General features: G+C 38.6%; 1 protein-coding gene across 36 annotated transcripts in view; it reads right to left on the reverse strand.

Annotated features, from left to right (window-relative positions):
* LOC137140323 (regulating synaptic membrane exocytosis protein 1-like) overlaps positions 1-15,364 on the reverse strand; it is an 86,268-nt gene that overhangs the window by 24,004 nt on the left and 46,900 nt on the right. For 27 of the 36 annotated variants that reach the window (XM_067528665.1, XM_067528649.1, XM_067528632.1 and 24 more), the window contains 11 exons: positions 8,904-8,944; positions 8,377-8,490; positions 8,155-8,254; positions 7,013-7,136; positions 5,432-5,449; positions 3,297-3,343; positions 2,491-2,606; positions 2,270-2,400; positions 1,501-1,672; positions 965-1,118; positions 672-728 (listed from right to left, as the gene is read on the reverse strand). In XM_067528665.1, the coding sequence (XP_067384766.1) occupies positions 672-728; positions 965-1,118; positions 1,501-1,672; positions 2,270-2,400; positions 2,491-2,606; positions 3,297-3,343; positions 5,432-5,449; positions 7,013-7,136; positions 8,155-8,254; positions 8,377-8,490; positions 8,904-8,944 (1,074 nt within the window). Of the gene's footprint in view, positions 1-671; positions 729-964; positions 1,119-1,500; positions 1,673-2,269; positions 2,401-2,490; positions 2,607-3,296; positions 3,344-5,431; positions 5,450-7,012; positions 7,137-8,154; positions 8,255-8,376; positions 8,491-8,903; positions 8,945-15,364 lie in introns of those variants that run through there. The other 9 variants (XM_067528657.1, XM_067528815.1, XM_067528824.1 and 6 more) reach the window with 6 other exon arrangements.

The following is a 15,364-nucleotide window of genomic DNA, read 5'->3' on the forward strand; positions in this document are numbered from 1 at the left end:
GATGCTAAGGAATAATAATTATTGTTTTTTTTTAATTCCGTATTTAAATGGTTACATAATTAAATGAATTAGTCTAAGAGTTAATCATCAAATAAATATGCAAACTGATTCTGTAATAACTGATATTTAAAAAAAAAAAAAAAAGGATACCAACCCTAAAGTACAAAAACACAGACTTTTACACTATGCTGTACTCTAATAGGAAGACACTACACAAAATACTACTAATATTTCAACATACAGTTAGTTTGATAATCATTACGAAATTAATGAGACCCATTTTAGAGCTCATCAGAGGAAAAGCCTGGTTAAGCATGACGACTGGACGGACCCCATGTCGACAATGTAGTTTGCAAGCATGCCAGTGTTGTACATACACTGATTTATTTGTGGTGATCTGCTATATTTGATGTCTTGTCCTTTTTATCTTCCATTTGATGTCTCAATAACAGTGATTTAGATTTTGCATATGGAACAACTTTCGGCAGAAAAATTATTGCATACAAAAATGAAACTTCACCCCAAATTTTTGTATAAATTAATGCAGACGATTAATGCAGTTCTGGCTGAGCAGCCGCCAACAAAGGAAAAAAAAAAAAACAACACACTACAAATAATTATACAAGCTTTGGAAACACTGTATGTAGCACTGGGAAACAGTCCCCACCCACCTTTAGACACTACTGCTGTACCCTCATCAAATTCAGGCTCTGTTACACGTTGAGAACCTAAACAGTCATAGACACACAAACAGACACACATAGATATACACACACACACATCCGCATGCATGCATCCAGGCACAAATGCAGTATTAGGGAAGGGTAGCAAAAACAGACATTTACATTGACATACATTTCTACTTTCCACAGAGGATATGAACTCACTATGAAGCTACAGCATATATGCAGTGTACACAATCAGGTGCATTCACACACACACACACACACACTCTCAGACTTACGCTGCAGCTTCTTTGCAGGACTGTCTGTGTGTGTGTGTCGCCGGGGCAGGTACGGTGAGGGTCGGGGTAGCGGTATGGATGAGACATCATGGGTTTGCAGTGGATACCAGTGAGGCTTGTCATCCAGTAAGGCTGTCTCCAGCTCTATTAGGATCTGTCCAAGTCAAAATCCATACAGTAAAGAAATAAGCTGTTTATGATTTTACAAGCAGTTGAAGCTGCTATGATTGTGAATAAAGACAGCTCGGGGAATGCACAACAAAGTTCACCTGCTGGCCCTGACCATGTGCCACAAAAGTGAAAAACAAATTGATGCACAATGTGCTGAATTTATGCTGAATTTGCCGAATTGATGCTGAATTTCCACAATTTATTTCACCACTGCAAAATGAAGAGTGACCATATACAGGTGAACCCCAGTCATGATCCAAACTCAGCATCTCAACAACATGTTGAAAGCACAACAGAGGGCTTGAAACAGGAAAGGGGGCTGGCTTATGATCAGTTGCAGGTCTGTGTGTGTGTGTGAGTGATACCTCTCCCATAAAGGTGCTGTCCTCCTCTGGCGACCTGGGTTGATCCCACACAGTCAGCTCCAGCATGTGGTTCCGGAAATCCCTGCGGTGGACGTGAGTATAGACGAACGTCTGGTTCCACTTAGGCTCGCAAGTCTTCTTGACTGCTTTTGTCCTTCGTTTACTTTTGTCACTGTGTGAAATAATCAACATAAATGCCCAATCAACTTCTTTTTAACTTGGACTCACTGTAATTGTAACCACATTTTCCTTACTACTCAAAACGTGCTGTACACTGGCAACTGGAATTGCTTGAAGGTTTTGAAGATGTCTCCAATAAGCAAGTCCAGTTGCCCCGAACAACACCTTTTGGATAACCGGGATCTAAGGAATTCCACAGACTAAAAAAGCTTTTTGAATTGTTGTAGATGTTGAGGTTGAGACCAATGAGCTTAAAGCAGTTCTGGTAAATTCAAACACTGGTTTGGATTGACAGCCAGGAGTTGAACTTTGAATGGGATCACCGATTAGCTTATTTGCATGTTTTCTGTTGTTCAGCTTAATGTTTTTCTCAGTAAGTAGGAGTGTGGAAGGCATGTTGGTATGGTGGGTTGTACTTGTGCCTCACAGCAAGAAGCTTCTATGTTCAAACCTGCCAGTTAAGTGCCTCTCGTCCCCATGCAGAGATACAGGTTATGTTAGCAGGCGGTTAAATTGCCCATAGATGTGAGTGCGAGCAACTGGGATAGATGTATAGTTGATGGGTAAATGGAACATTGGGTTGCAGTACCTGCGGTCAGGAAGGAAGTACACTTTAACGTAGGGGCTCCTGGGCCGCCCATCGGGCCGAAGAGGAAGGTCTACAGCCTGCAGCACGTTGACTATTAGCTGGTGACCCACTTTGTCATACCAGAGCTTCACCTGAGCAGGAAAAACATGCAGACAAAGCTTATTCCTTATCTTCAGTGTAACAAACAAACCCTCCATTACACCCTTAATGCACACACTCACTGAGAGTTGCCCTGGCATTAACTGTGAAGCATTTAGGAGCATTCCAGGACTGGAGGGAGATAGGACATTTAGGGAGGGTCTCTCCATCTTCTGGGACTCAAAAGAACTGGAACCTGCTATGAAGAGACAAAAAAAAAGGAAGTAAAAAATGACAGAATGTCAGTTCTATTCCAGAGGGGACAAAAAAGCCAAGCATTAGAGGAACATCTGAGAAATTATTGGGGTTGGTACAGAGTGAAAAAAATAGTGTGGTCCAAATATAATATGCAATGTACTATCCAACAAATAAATATATGCAGCATGTATGAATTGAGCATATTGTGTTAGTAAGATTTATAGGTGCTGGTAAAACATTTATTTTTTTTTTTTAGCTTTCTTTATGCTTACTGCCTTTATGCTAAGCCGGGCTAATAACTTCTCAGTCGTAGCTCTAGACTTGATGCACAGATGTGGAAGTGCTGGCAATATTCTCATCTAACTCTCAGAGAGAACCTGACTGGTTCCTTAAAATATTACGTGTTCTCAAAAGTTCATATGAAAATCATACACCAGTCTGTCTAATAGGCTAAGTATTTTTTTTTTTTGTTTCATACATGCATGCAAACAAGCATATACCCTGGTGAATTTTTTACTTTTTTTTTTTGGTTTAGTTTAGTTTTGGTTTGCTCGCTTGTAAATGTACAGTGTTAAACTGAGCAAACCAAAGACAGAATTTCTAAGAATGAAGCCAAGCAGAAATGCAGACAGGCACATTGTACAGACATAAAAATACAGAGATGTTCGATTAGCCTGAAGGGGATACCTACTAGATTCTAATGGAGGGTGGGACGTGTCTGGGATTCTTGGGATATCACTGAAAAAGAAGCAGCAAAGAAATGTCAGTCACTGTCATATTACATTACATATTAAGTCAACAGTGTCGCAGATGCACACGCATACATGCACATTAATGTATTAGCGGTTTACTGGTGGAAGGCAGCACTGTAATTTAAAATATTTCAGATTAAAATTGTGAAGTGGTTAAACAACATGGAAAGGAAAGGGAGGGTGTGAGTAGAACCAAGGTTTTTCCAACACGTTTTCATCCCACAGCGTCAGATATTGACGTTTCCTAAGGCGTCAAATTGTGCCGCTTTGTACGTCCTTTGGCGGATCGTATTGACGCCACAGGTGCCCTTTGGTGTTACTATTGCACGCTCCAGGAGAGCCACTATTTGATGCCCTGGGAACAACGGAGTCTGGTAGTGACGGTGAAGGTGAACTTTGGCGACAGTACACTGTGGGACCTTTTGAATATACTTCATATACACACAAAAACTGCATTAGTGTTAGGGTAAACGACTTCAGGGTAACTTAATGTTAAGAAACAGCAACGGTTAGCGTTACTCACAAAAACGTCAGGGTTATGGTTAAGCTAGAAGAAAAATAGCTTTAAACCAAAACACTACAAACACTGACAACAGCACACACCTGCTTCCTTACTATGGGAAACACGTGCACCACTTTGTGAAATAATCATCATTAAAATGCACTACGTCTCCCGTGGAAAAGTCCTGTGTCTTATCCACCACTCCGTTCACCTCCATATGAGACTTTTTCTCTTCATATGACTAAAGCAAATTGCTTGTATCCAAAAAATCTGATTCTGATTCTGATTCTGATATTTTACTTAATTGATTTACAGGGTTTCTATTTAACTATAATGAAAGCTCAGAGCGTCAATCACCGATGCGAAGGGGTCTTTGAGCATGTATGTAACACAAAGGGACGATACAAAGCGGTGCTTTTTGACACCTCTGGAATGAGAACGGACTGTTTTTTTTGTATGACCAGAGTGTTTCCCAGACTCATTCACATATTTTTGTCGGGCCAATAATGATCTGAAATAACAATGGGATGAGCACCAAATGGGTACAACCCACACTGTATATCAATTCTTTCAACATTTAAGTAAAGTCAAGATGCATCAAATAGAATTGATGAGTATTATAAGGATCCCACGGGAAACACCAGACCCCACTGTACCAGCTTTATGTAATGTCATGAAAGTATGGTAATCTATGAAACACTTATCAGTGTAATATGTCTTTTTAAAGTTTGTACTTTAAAAAGAAAATTTATCTAGTTTGCAGCAATACATCAGGAAGCTATATACAGCATTTAAAATGTAATCGTGTTAAAGGAAACAGATTCTATACAGAATTTTCTGTGTAAAAGTTTAACTTTTTACACTTTCTCTTTGAGAGTAACATGAGAAAAACATACAGATTTGGTTTACCTCACTTAAAGTTAATTTGGGAAGTAGCTATGCCTCCCACATTCTTCTAAACATGAAATTAATTGCCATGTTTTATTGCCCCCCCCCCCCCCCCCCCCCCCCCCCAAAAAAAATACAGCATCTCTTAAAATGTTGAAATCTTTCAATTCTTTTTGATTATTCAGTTCAGACATTAAACTGATAAGTGTTTCATGAACGCCAGTTTGCTCTGGAGCCCATTTTAAACCAAAATATTGAAAACGTGTAAATGAAATTTAAAAAAAAAAATAAAAGTTTGCTTTATGAATCCCAATGTCCCAACTTTTAAACCAAGAAATGAGCATTTGAGGTAACACAGCAGGATTTTACTCTGGGATCCTCTGACTGTAGAAACAAAAAAAAAGAGGAATCCCAGACAATGCACAAACACTGTGCAAAAGCAATGCTACACTGATGGGCATTTCCCATTGGCCATTTTGCATCTCTTTAAATGAATTTATATTTTAACATTTGGTTTAAGCAGATATTTTCATGAAAGAAATATTTACTTATAATTTGGCACCCAAACAAGATAGGATCTAGTTGCCTTCATTTAGGGACACAAAATGGTGTCAGCAAAACCAAAACAGTCTCCTTAAGCATGAGCAGATTGACAGGTCCTAATGAAATGGGCAGATTACTTACTGATATTTTTTATAAACCCTTCGCGAGTGTTTGGGAAGAAATTAACACATTCAACTTTTTTTTTCCAGCATAGAGCAAATTAAGTTAAAAGACAGAAAACCTTAAAGAAACAAGGAGTATTTTACTATGAAATTTCCAAGATCTTTTACTATGTATGTCTGAACCACTTACAATAACCTAAGCTTTAACAAAATACTGAAGCACAACTTGTACTGTGTGTTATGTCATCGGAAAAAAAGGCCTATTGACATGCGTTTCCAGAATAAAAGTGAAGTTTAATGAGGAACTCAATCTCAGTTTAGTGAAACGCTAAAACGATGTCAAATTTTTGACAAAGTTCAGCATCATCACAATCATATCATTTGTTTAAGATGTATAAAAAAAGATGTATAAGATGTACAAGTACAAGATGTATAAACAGATGTATAAAATCAAATTTAATGGCAATGCTTTATTTTATGGGTCTGTATTTTAATAATAATTATGTAATTGTCAGCATTAATGTTTTCTGTTATACAATTTATAACTATTACTAGGGAAATTGTTAAATTAGTATATTTTCAGTTTCTGTGAATTGCTACATAGACAATAAAGTCTTAATAAGAAAAAACCACATGGGATGAATTGTCTTGCTTTAAATTGAATTCTTCCCATGTTACATATTTTTGTCCAAGGAAATGTCCACAGAAATAATCCAGATGTTATTTACATTAAAGACCTGTATAATAATAACCTATAATATACAACAGAATACTGTAGAGAAACATAATATCTCCTCTTAAAATAGAGTGGGATACGCTGAATGTCCTTCAGAACCGCCTATGTGCACAAAACTCTAACTTTACATCACGACTCAGAAAATGTCCAAGACCATGGGTCCAACAAAATTAAAATTACAAAAGAACCATCAATAAGAGCTATAGGGTCATAGTTTAACATTTTCTTCATAGACTCATAGGCTACAACCTTCCCTCTTACAGCCCACTGAACCACTTTCTTTAATGAAATTGCTTTGTTTAATTGAATGCAGCTTAATAGCAGAGCAAAGATGACATTCACACATTACTTATGCATGAGTCAATACATTGGGGTAGAAAGTTCCCTTTTTATACCAGAATCAATGTGGAAAACATGTCATCCAGTTTTGGCCTTTAAATTAACATGTAATACTTTTATGAATTATTCTTTTAAACAAATCTGTTTCAAAGAGCAGGTCATCTTTACTGCACAGAGATGTATCAATAACCAGGGACCAGACCTGTTAATTTCTGCAAGGCAGTAAGTAAATAACAGTCATATTTTAATGATTGTAGCTGATTTTAGTTGGTCAATATTAATTCATCATTTATCATCCTATAAATAAATGCAATTGCCTTTTCAAAGGGGATATATTTGATAAAAAAAAGGAAATCTTGTGTTCCAAAACATGGCAACCCCCAAATTGTTTTGTACACTTTGAATGCAGACACATAGTCACAGCCAAAATACAAATACACAGAAAACGTAACATTTTGTAATATTCCATAGATATTAAAAAAAAAAAGGCCAGTGTCAGCCAGGTTTGTTTCAATCCTAACTTACCCAATGGGCCTGGATACTACGAGCTCCACTTGAGGCTCAGCTTGAGACTCCAGGATAATGTTGTAGACTTCCTTCATGGTCGCCCCTGGTAACAGCTTGCCATTCCACTGTAGTACCTCATCCCCTGAAATCATATGTGCAGTTGCATGGGTAACTGTTTGAGAAGATCCTTTTACATAGGCAAAAATAAATTTTATATTCCAGTTGTGCATATGCATTGCACATGGTGGTTGCACTTGGAACCAGGTAGGTAGTGGTTTCAAAATGATCAGTCAGTTATGATTTAAGGAGGCACAGAGAGAGAAAATGTCCTCGTGTTTAAGTTGCATTGTAATTTAGTTATACGTTACAATTCATTTATATACTGAAGAAGTATTGTAATTTTATCAACTCAAATCAAACGAAGAAAGCTATAATTCAATGTCATTTCAACAATGTTTATTTTCTGTGAAACTCTGGACTCTAGTTGGCTTAAATATGGCTTATTTTCTGTAGCCAAATTTCTAATTTAGTGGTTAATTCTTTTCAAATAGAATTTTGTGCTTTGTTTTGTAGTGGCGTTTCACATTCCCACTCTTAACCACGGCCACCGTATAAGCCCGGTGTCTGTGTCAACCTTTCGCTGTTTAGCACAAAATGAGCACAAAACTGATTTACTATTTCTCTGCCTGCTTTTCCTCCACTTGTGTTCAGAATGCAGGTTTTACGCGCCTCAATTCAGTGAAGGGCCACACAACTCTCACTGTGATTGGCTGATGTTCTCACATTGACCAATTCCAGTCCTCATGCCTAAACCGATAGCAATGAGTACTGGCCAATCAGAGACAGGACGGATGTCCCTGTTGCCAAGTAGCGGTGTACAAACAATATCAGAAACGAGTCACCACTCTAAATGTTTTCTCCGCCAAAACTGAAGAAAAACTCAGTGATATGATGGTTCCGGCTCTGGGTCCAGGTCTGAACCTGGAACGTGGTCTGCCTAATAGATGGTTTATTTGAGAAGCAAGGACTAGAAAAAGGTCCTTTTTTTTCCTTTGAAGAATGTGTTTAATACTGAAAATTGATCCCTATTCTTATTTTTTACTTCACAGTCTTTGTGAGGTCCTGCAAACGTGTGTGACTGGTGTGAAGGTCTAGGCTACCTGCTCTGAGATGTCCCACCACATCAGCCAGACTTCCTTTCTTGACTTTAGTGATGAAGGCACCTAATCTCCCTGACTCTGTTATTCTGCCTCCCACCACCTACAGAGAAACGGAGATTAGTGTCATATTTGTCATATTAAGGGTTGACAACAGTGACAGAATACTGTTTGTAAAATATTAATATCTCATTTGTGTCTGTCGTGTTAACTCTGTCTTTCAACCTTTAACCCCAGCAGAGCCCCAGCTTCTTTAGGCATTGCAGTGCTCCTCTTGCTGAGTGTGATCCGTCCAATTAGGTGGTCTCCCTCCTTGGATGGCTGCCAGGTTACAGGATGCTGTAGGAAAATATAATAGTTATTTACATACACACACTCGGAATTTTTGAGTGTGAGAATAAAAGAAATCACTTTAAAAGCTCTATAATCTCCAATCCATCTATGTTATTCTCTGCATTTTGTCTACAACATTTGTATAGTTGTAGAAACATCCATGATCTGGTACCATGATCTTGAGAGGTGTATGGAACATGAAAATCGTGTTTTCAATCTACGGGCATTTTTTAATAAATAAAAGGAGCAGAAGGCTTCACTTCATCACCACCACCTGAGAGCACCAAAATCAGCCATACATGCATAATTTCAATGCATGTAAAGGTTGACATGCCCGTAAAAATAAAACCTGAATTGGTTATAGTGGCCATGCTGATTTGGAACCTCAACATAAAAACCATCATATAGTAGGGACTTACGTGCCATACAGTAGGGTCATGTGGGTGGCACTCCCAGTCGCCTGTGGAGAGAGAAAAAACTTTAGCTCAGAGAGTGTGAAAGTAAAAACAATGGCCCATAATCTTCCCTCTGTCTATTCACACACACACACACACACACACACACACAAAGCATACAGCTGGAATTGTATACGTAACACATACCAGTCTGAGTCATCTTATACACAGTTCAGCCAAATTTGGGGGCTCTTCAGACGCCATTTGTTTACAGTGGAGATGGTTATGTTTATTGAATATTCAGGCTGGGCTAGAATTAGAAATGTATCACTTAAAGAACGGGACTCTGCCCCCAGGAGTCCACAGAGACAGTGATGATACCAAAGCAAAGTTAAGCCCTTTAAAATGCTTTAAATCCCTCCTAGATGTTTTACAGATTAGGTGTTGTGAAATTAATCCAGGGACAATGAATTTATGTACAGCTACAGAGAAACTGGAAGCATGTCATCCAAAAACATAAGGGGAAAAAAAAATAGGTTAGAGTTGGAGAAAACATGAAAATAGTACATAGTAGTTTTAACTTTGGAGTGTGCCACAGCAATAACTTAAGTATGAGAAATAATCTATCAATTTTAAATTCAGCTTTTCAATACTGTCACTACTATGTACTTATAATTACTACGAGAAATAAACATTTAATAAATCACATCAATGTCAGTGTCATTTTTTATTTTTTTTATCTCTATCAATGTGTCTCTCATATGGCTCTATCATAGCTCATCTTAGCATTTGTAAATGTCACTTATCACAGCTACAGCATGTAATGTAGGCTAGAGCTAGCGTGAGACCAAGCCCTGCCTCTTTCATCTTGTCCCTTTAAGGGTGGCCACAGTGACGTGTCCTGCACTTTGATCTGGCATGACTTTTTATGCCAGGTGCCCACATTATGCTGCAACCCTCCCATTTTATCTGGGCTCGGGACCAGCATCAAGGGCAGGGCCACACCTTCTTTGTGGGATTGAAACCCGTGGCCTTCTGCATCCCAGCCCAATGCTCTACCACTGATCCACGAGAGACCCTTCTCTTCCTGCTCTGCTACAGTATATGCTGCAAAGTTCTACCACTCTCTTCCGGTCAATTCAGGTGGTCACTGTTTTACAATTCCATGAATGAGAGAATTCCAAGACTTACTGGGCCAAACACTGTAACCTGTTTCTATTTTTACTCAGTCACACTTCTATCACCCCTTTAGGTGGCCTACGCACTGAGCCCCTCTGATTCCATGTATTCACAGCCTATCTGCTGTATTTCTTTCTCTCACTATTTTTTAAATGTATAATAAAGTCTTGATCAGAGCTTTGGTGAATTCAATTTCTTTAAGAGGTTATTTGACGTCAGTCTTTCTCATTGTCTTTTCCCCTACTGCATCTGTAGTGGAGATGCATGTGTGTTGTCTCTTTAAATACTATGTGGAAGTCAGGTGTCAGCTGTCTCTTGGCTAGAACAGTGGGAATGTAGCTACAAGTCAGGTGAACAAAATTGTAAGTAGCAAGAAATGAGAAAAAAATAGTGGACTTGTGTTCTGCTCACAAACTTTTTTTCTCAGCAACCCCCTTTTCTGACATCCAGTGTCTGCAACAATAGGGAAAAACCAATTGGTATTTGGTATCGTATTTACCAGTGGAAATACAAAGCAAAGTGACTATGGGCACATAAAAAACAAGGTGGCATGGATGAAGCAGAGAAGGACGAAGCTCTGTCAAATTACATGTGGATTGGGAGTTCGATAACAAGCCAGTTTGGGCATGTTTAGACACCGAGTTTTTGGATATTGGAAATTCACTCCAGCTACAGTGGACTCCTTGGTATTTTCACTGCATTGGAAACATAATTTCTAAGTTCTTTCATATTCTTCATTTGTGATAACACAGACTTGTAGGTAGATGCAGTCTTGTCTCCTTCGAAAGTAGAATTTTGTTTGTATTTGTTGCTGCTTGTGTCACAAAAACTTAGTTTATTTTCTCATGGGTTGATGTGGTTTAAATCTGTAGACTATGGCGGGTTGTACTGGGCATCCAGCATGTTAAACTGTTTATTTGCCCTCTGTCTGTGGCTGCATTTCCTGGTAGCGTACACTCTGACCTACTTTGTTATCCTTAATCCAACTATGCCATGGTAAAATCCATACCAGAGTTCTGAAAATCATATAACTCAAATAAAGGCCACTGTTTATTGTTAATCTATATGACAAGGTTCATGTTGCTGAAATAGCACACTGCCTTTTTACCCTTCTGTCTGAGTTAATTGTGCTTCGGGGTTTGTCTTGGATTTCCAAACACATATTATACATTGCACTGGGGCACAGTACAGATCCTCACCCCAGGTACAATCAACCATTCACTTTGCGAAACATTTTTGCCAAATATTTCTAAATACGTTTTGTACATGTATTTGCCACAACACACTATATGCAGGTCAAACAGTCAAAAAAAATAAAAATAAAATAAAATCTGATTTCTTTCTGTATCAACTGTCTGTTAGGCAGCTCCCATCCATCCATTTGTCCAGTAATATTTTTAGTATTACTGGATTATGTTCTGTTTTAGTCTAACAACACACCCTACTTTGCCGTCATGTGCCGGGGGGCGGTGTTGAAATGTGTGCAAGACCTCAGCAACACTGTTATGACACAGAGTAAAACAGCCAAGTGTTCCTAGGAGCCAGAAGGCTATGAGGTTAATGAGTTGTGACAACTTCTATTGATATTATGTAATCTTAAAGCAAACGTAGTGAAGACAGACATGCAAGTTCTCAGTTTGCAAACTCCAACATGTAAAGTGAGTAATAATGTCAATTGACCATTTGGTACAGTAACCCCTTCTCCTGAACGGCACCCAGTCCAGTCACGGCTCAGCAAGGGTTTGGAGTGTGGCGTCTTAGCCTTTCCAAATAGTGTTGCCACCTTAGCAACTTCATTGCTACATTTAGGGACCTGTAAGACTCTTTTTCCAAATAAGTGACTAAGAGCAAATCTCATGACATACTGGGCAGACCTTCATTTCTTTCCCTTGGGGAAAGTTTGTCAAAGCTGTCGCTCCCAGACTGCCTGTATTCAGTATGTTTTGGGAAGTTCAGCAGCATGTTCTATCTACCAATCAGTAGCCAAAAAGAAGAACGAATGAGCGTTAAAAACAAAACGCACTAAACTACAGACAAAGATCAAGGACTATTGAGAAGTTCTCAGCTTTATTCAAGTCAACTTTTATTAATACAGCGCTAATTCAAAGCAAATGTTAAGGCATTTTACATAATAAAGTCAAGACTATACAAGTATGTAAAGGAAACAACAAATCCCCCTGGAGCAAGCCCTAGGCAACAATTGAGAGGAAAAACTCCCTTTAACGGAAGAAACCTCCAGCAGAACCAGGCTCAGGGGACGGAGGCCATCTGCCTTGACCGGTTGGGGTGAGTGGAAAGTGGAGAGAGAAAAGAAAAGCGCAACAAAACATTGGGCAGGTTGGTAGGACCAGCAGCTACACACTGGAAAACACAGAGCTCCAAATCCAGGGACACCTGCAAAAATCAACAGACAGAGGGAGAAGCACAATTACAGGAGAGAGAAGATACAAAGTTATTGTCAAACATTGGGGGCATATAAACAAAAAGACTGAAGAGAGAGAAGGTGATCTCATTGCAATTTGGGGGGGTCCCCAAACAGTCTAAACCGATAGCATCATAACTAAGAGCTGGTTGAGGTTGACTGAGCAGCTACCTATATGCGTTATCAAAAAGGATGGTTTTAAGCCTGGTCTTAAAAGTAGAGGGTGTCTGACCCGTGAATCTGGATTGGGAGCTGGGTTCACAGGAGAGGGGCTTGATAGCTAAAGGCTCTGCTTCCCATTCTACTTTTGGAAACTCTGGGAACCACACATAGGTCTGCATTCTGGGATTGAAGTTGTCTGATTGGACGATATGGTACCATGAGCTCTTTTAAAAATGATGCTGTATGAGTTTGACCATTAAGAGCTTTGTATGTAAGGAGGAGGGTATTAAATTCTATTCTAGATTTGATGGGAAGCCAATGGAGAGAAGCTAGAAGGTGAACTATGATCTATCCTACTAGTTCCAGTCAGCACAGTAACTGGACACGGGGGCATCCTGAAAGTAGGGAATTACAGCAGTCCAACCTAGAAGTAACAAATGCATGGACTAGTTTTTCGGCATCACTACGAGACAGGGTGCTCCTATTTTTGGCAATGTTCCGTAGGTGGAAGGAAGACGTTCTAGAGATTTGGACATTTATGGAATGTTTCCTAATATTGTTGCTTAGAGGGGACAAATACAGAGTGAAGAGTATTGGTCCTAACACAGAGCCCTGTGGAACTCCTTAACTAGCTTTTGAGACTATAGAAGATTTATCACTGAAATGAACAAATTGGAATCTGCCTGACAGATAAGACCAATGCTGTGCGGTTCCTTTAATCCCAAATCCATGTTCTAGTCTTTGTGATAAAATGTGATCAACGGTGTCAAATGCTGCACTGAGGTTTAGTTGGACGGGTATAGACGAATTATCTGAGGCCAAGAGAAGGTCGTTTGTGATTTTCACCAGTGCTGTTTCTGCAGTGTGATGTACTCAGACAGGTTATTCCTGTACAAGTGGTCACATAATTGCTTTGAAACTAATTTGTCAAGGCTTTTAGAGATAAACGGGAGTTTGGATATCGGTGTAGAATTGACTAAATCAGCTGAATCAAGGCAAGGTTCTTTAAGTAGAGGTTTGATTACAGCAACTTTATAGGCCTTTGTTACATAGCCAATTTCTAAAGATGGATTGATAAAATCTAATAAGCAAGTCTAAGAGGGCTGGGGGTCCTCTTTAGGAGCTGTTGTACATGAAGATCTATCTGTGATATCTTTGGGGAGGATTCGGTGACTATTTTCTCTAATAGCTCCAATTTTATTCATAAACAAAGTCATGAAGTCATTGCTGCTCAGAGTTAAGGGAATACTAGGCTCAACAGAACTATGGCTCTTAGTCAACTATACAGTGCTGAAAAGAAAGCGGTGGTTGTTCTTTTTTTCCTCCATTTCTTATAAATAATATCAATTCAATTTAACATTATTTATATAGCGCCAATTCACAACAAAAATCATCTCAAGGCACTTTATGGAATAAAGTCAAGACTATAAAGATGTAGAGAGAGAACCCAACAATTCCCCCTGGAGCAACAGTGGAGAGGAAAAACTCCCTAATAAAAATATCCTGTTCTGGCATTACGGGGGCTTTTTATATATTAAACTTTTTTTTCACCAATCTAATTGGGATTCTTCTAAATTAGTGGAACACCACTTACTTTCGTGATGCCTGCTTTAAGCAGCTGCTTTGTGAATTGTACAATGGAGGTCGTCTCCTCTGATTCACTGCTTGTTTTTTTGAGGGACAACAAAATCTAATATCATACAAACTAAAGGATGTGGAATCATCAACAAGAAAATGTAAGTCGTACGGGAGTATAAATAATAAATAAAGGTGGCTAATCACCATTGTATTGACAAATGGTAGTGAAAATTATGAATTTTTTTTTTTTTTACTTAAATATGTTCACAGGATATTCAGATAAACATCTGCTGTAGTGGAATTCTTTTCTAAACGCAGTATAGTCCATTATTGTAAATTATTTTTTCTTAGAAAATGGTCAGAAACAAAAAAGAGAATTATGAGGAAATATTGTTAAATTATGAATTAAAAGCATTGTTCATGCAGTTACTGCCAGCATCTATATGTATGTTAAAGGCACCCACTATAATGAATTTATCTGTACTAAGCACTAAATAGAAAATCTAAAAATGGGGTCAAAAACTGAATATGGGACTGGAGGACATTACACAACAACAAATAAAAGTGGGTTTGGAATATTCCAGTTTGGGTGGGAGCGAGTCTAGGAGCAAGTCTCTCAAATGAGTTATAACTACGTTTAGGTCTAGGGTCTACTGGTGAGCTTGCTTCGACGATTGCTGCTACTTCTTCGCCTCGGCCTGTGCTTCTAGGAATATTATAGTTTATATGACATGCGAGGGTCGACTCATTTAGACTGACATATTCTTCCTGCTGCAACCAAGTTTCAGTGTGAAAAATCAATTTGATGATCATTTCTTAAGTCATTTACTAAAAGGGATTTAGATGAGAGAGATCTGGTATTAAATAATGCACAATTAATTATTTGGGTTTTGGGTTTCTGTATGGGTAGTATTAGGTTATTATGATTAACTACCCTTGTTTTAATATTTGGTTTAAATAGTTTAAGTGGTTGGGGAACAGACAGTCTATTGTGCAAAGATCAGAGTAGTTAGTTAGTAGTTAAAATTCATTAAAATAATGTTGTTGCTGTTCATACCTGTGGATGTTGTCTGGGGTTGGAGCAGAGGATGAAGGAGAGGTGAGCACATCAGAGCCACAGGTGTTTCCAATGGTCAGTCACTGG

The sequence above is a fragment of the Channa argus genome, chromosome 1, assembly GCF_033026475.1.
Source record: "Channa argus isolate prfri chromosome 1, Channa argus male v1.0, whole genome shotgun sequence".
In the NCBI taxonomy this organism is placed as follows: domain Eukaryota; kingdom Metazoa; phylum Chordata; class Actinopteri; order Anabantiformes; family Channidae; genus Channa; species Channa argus.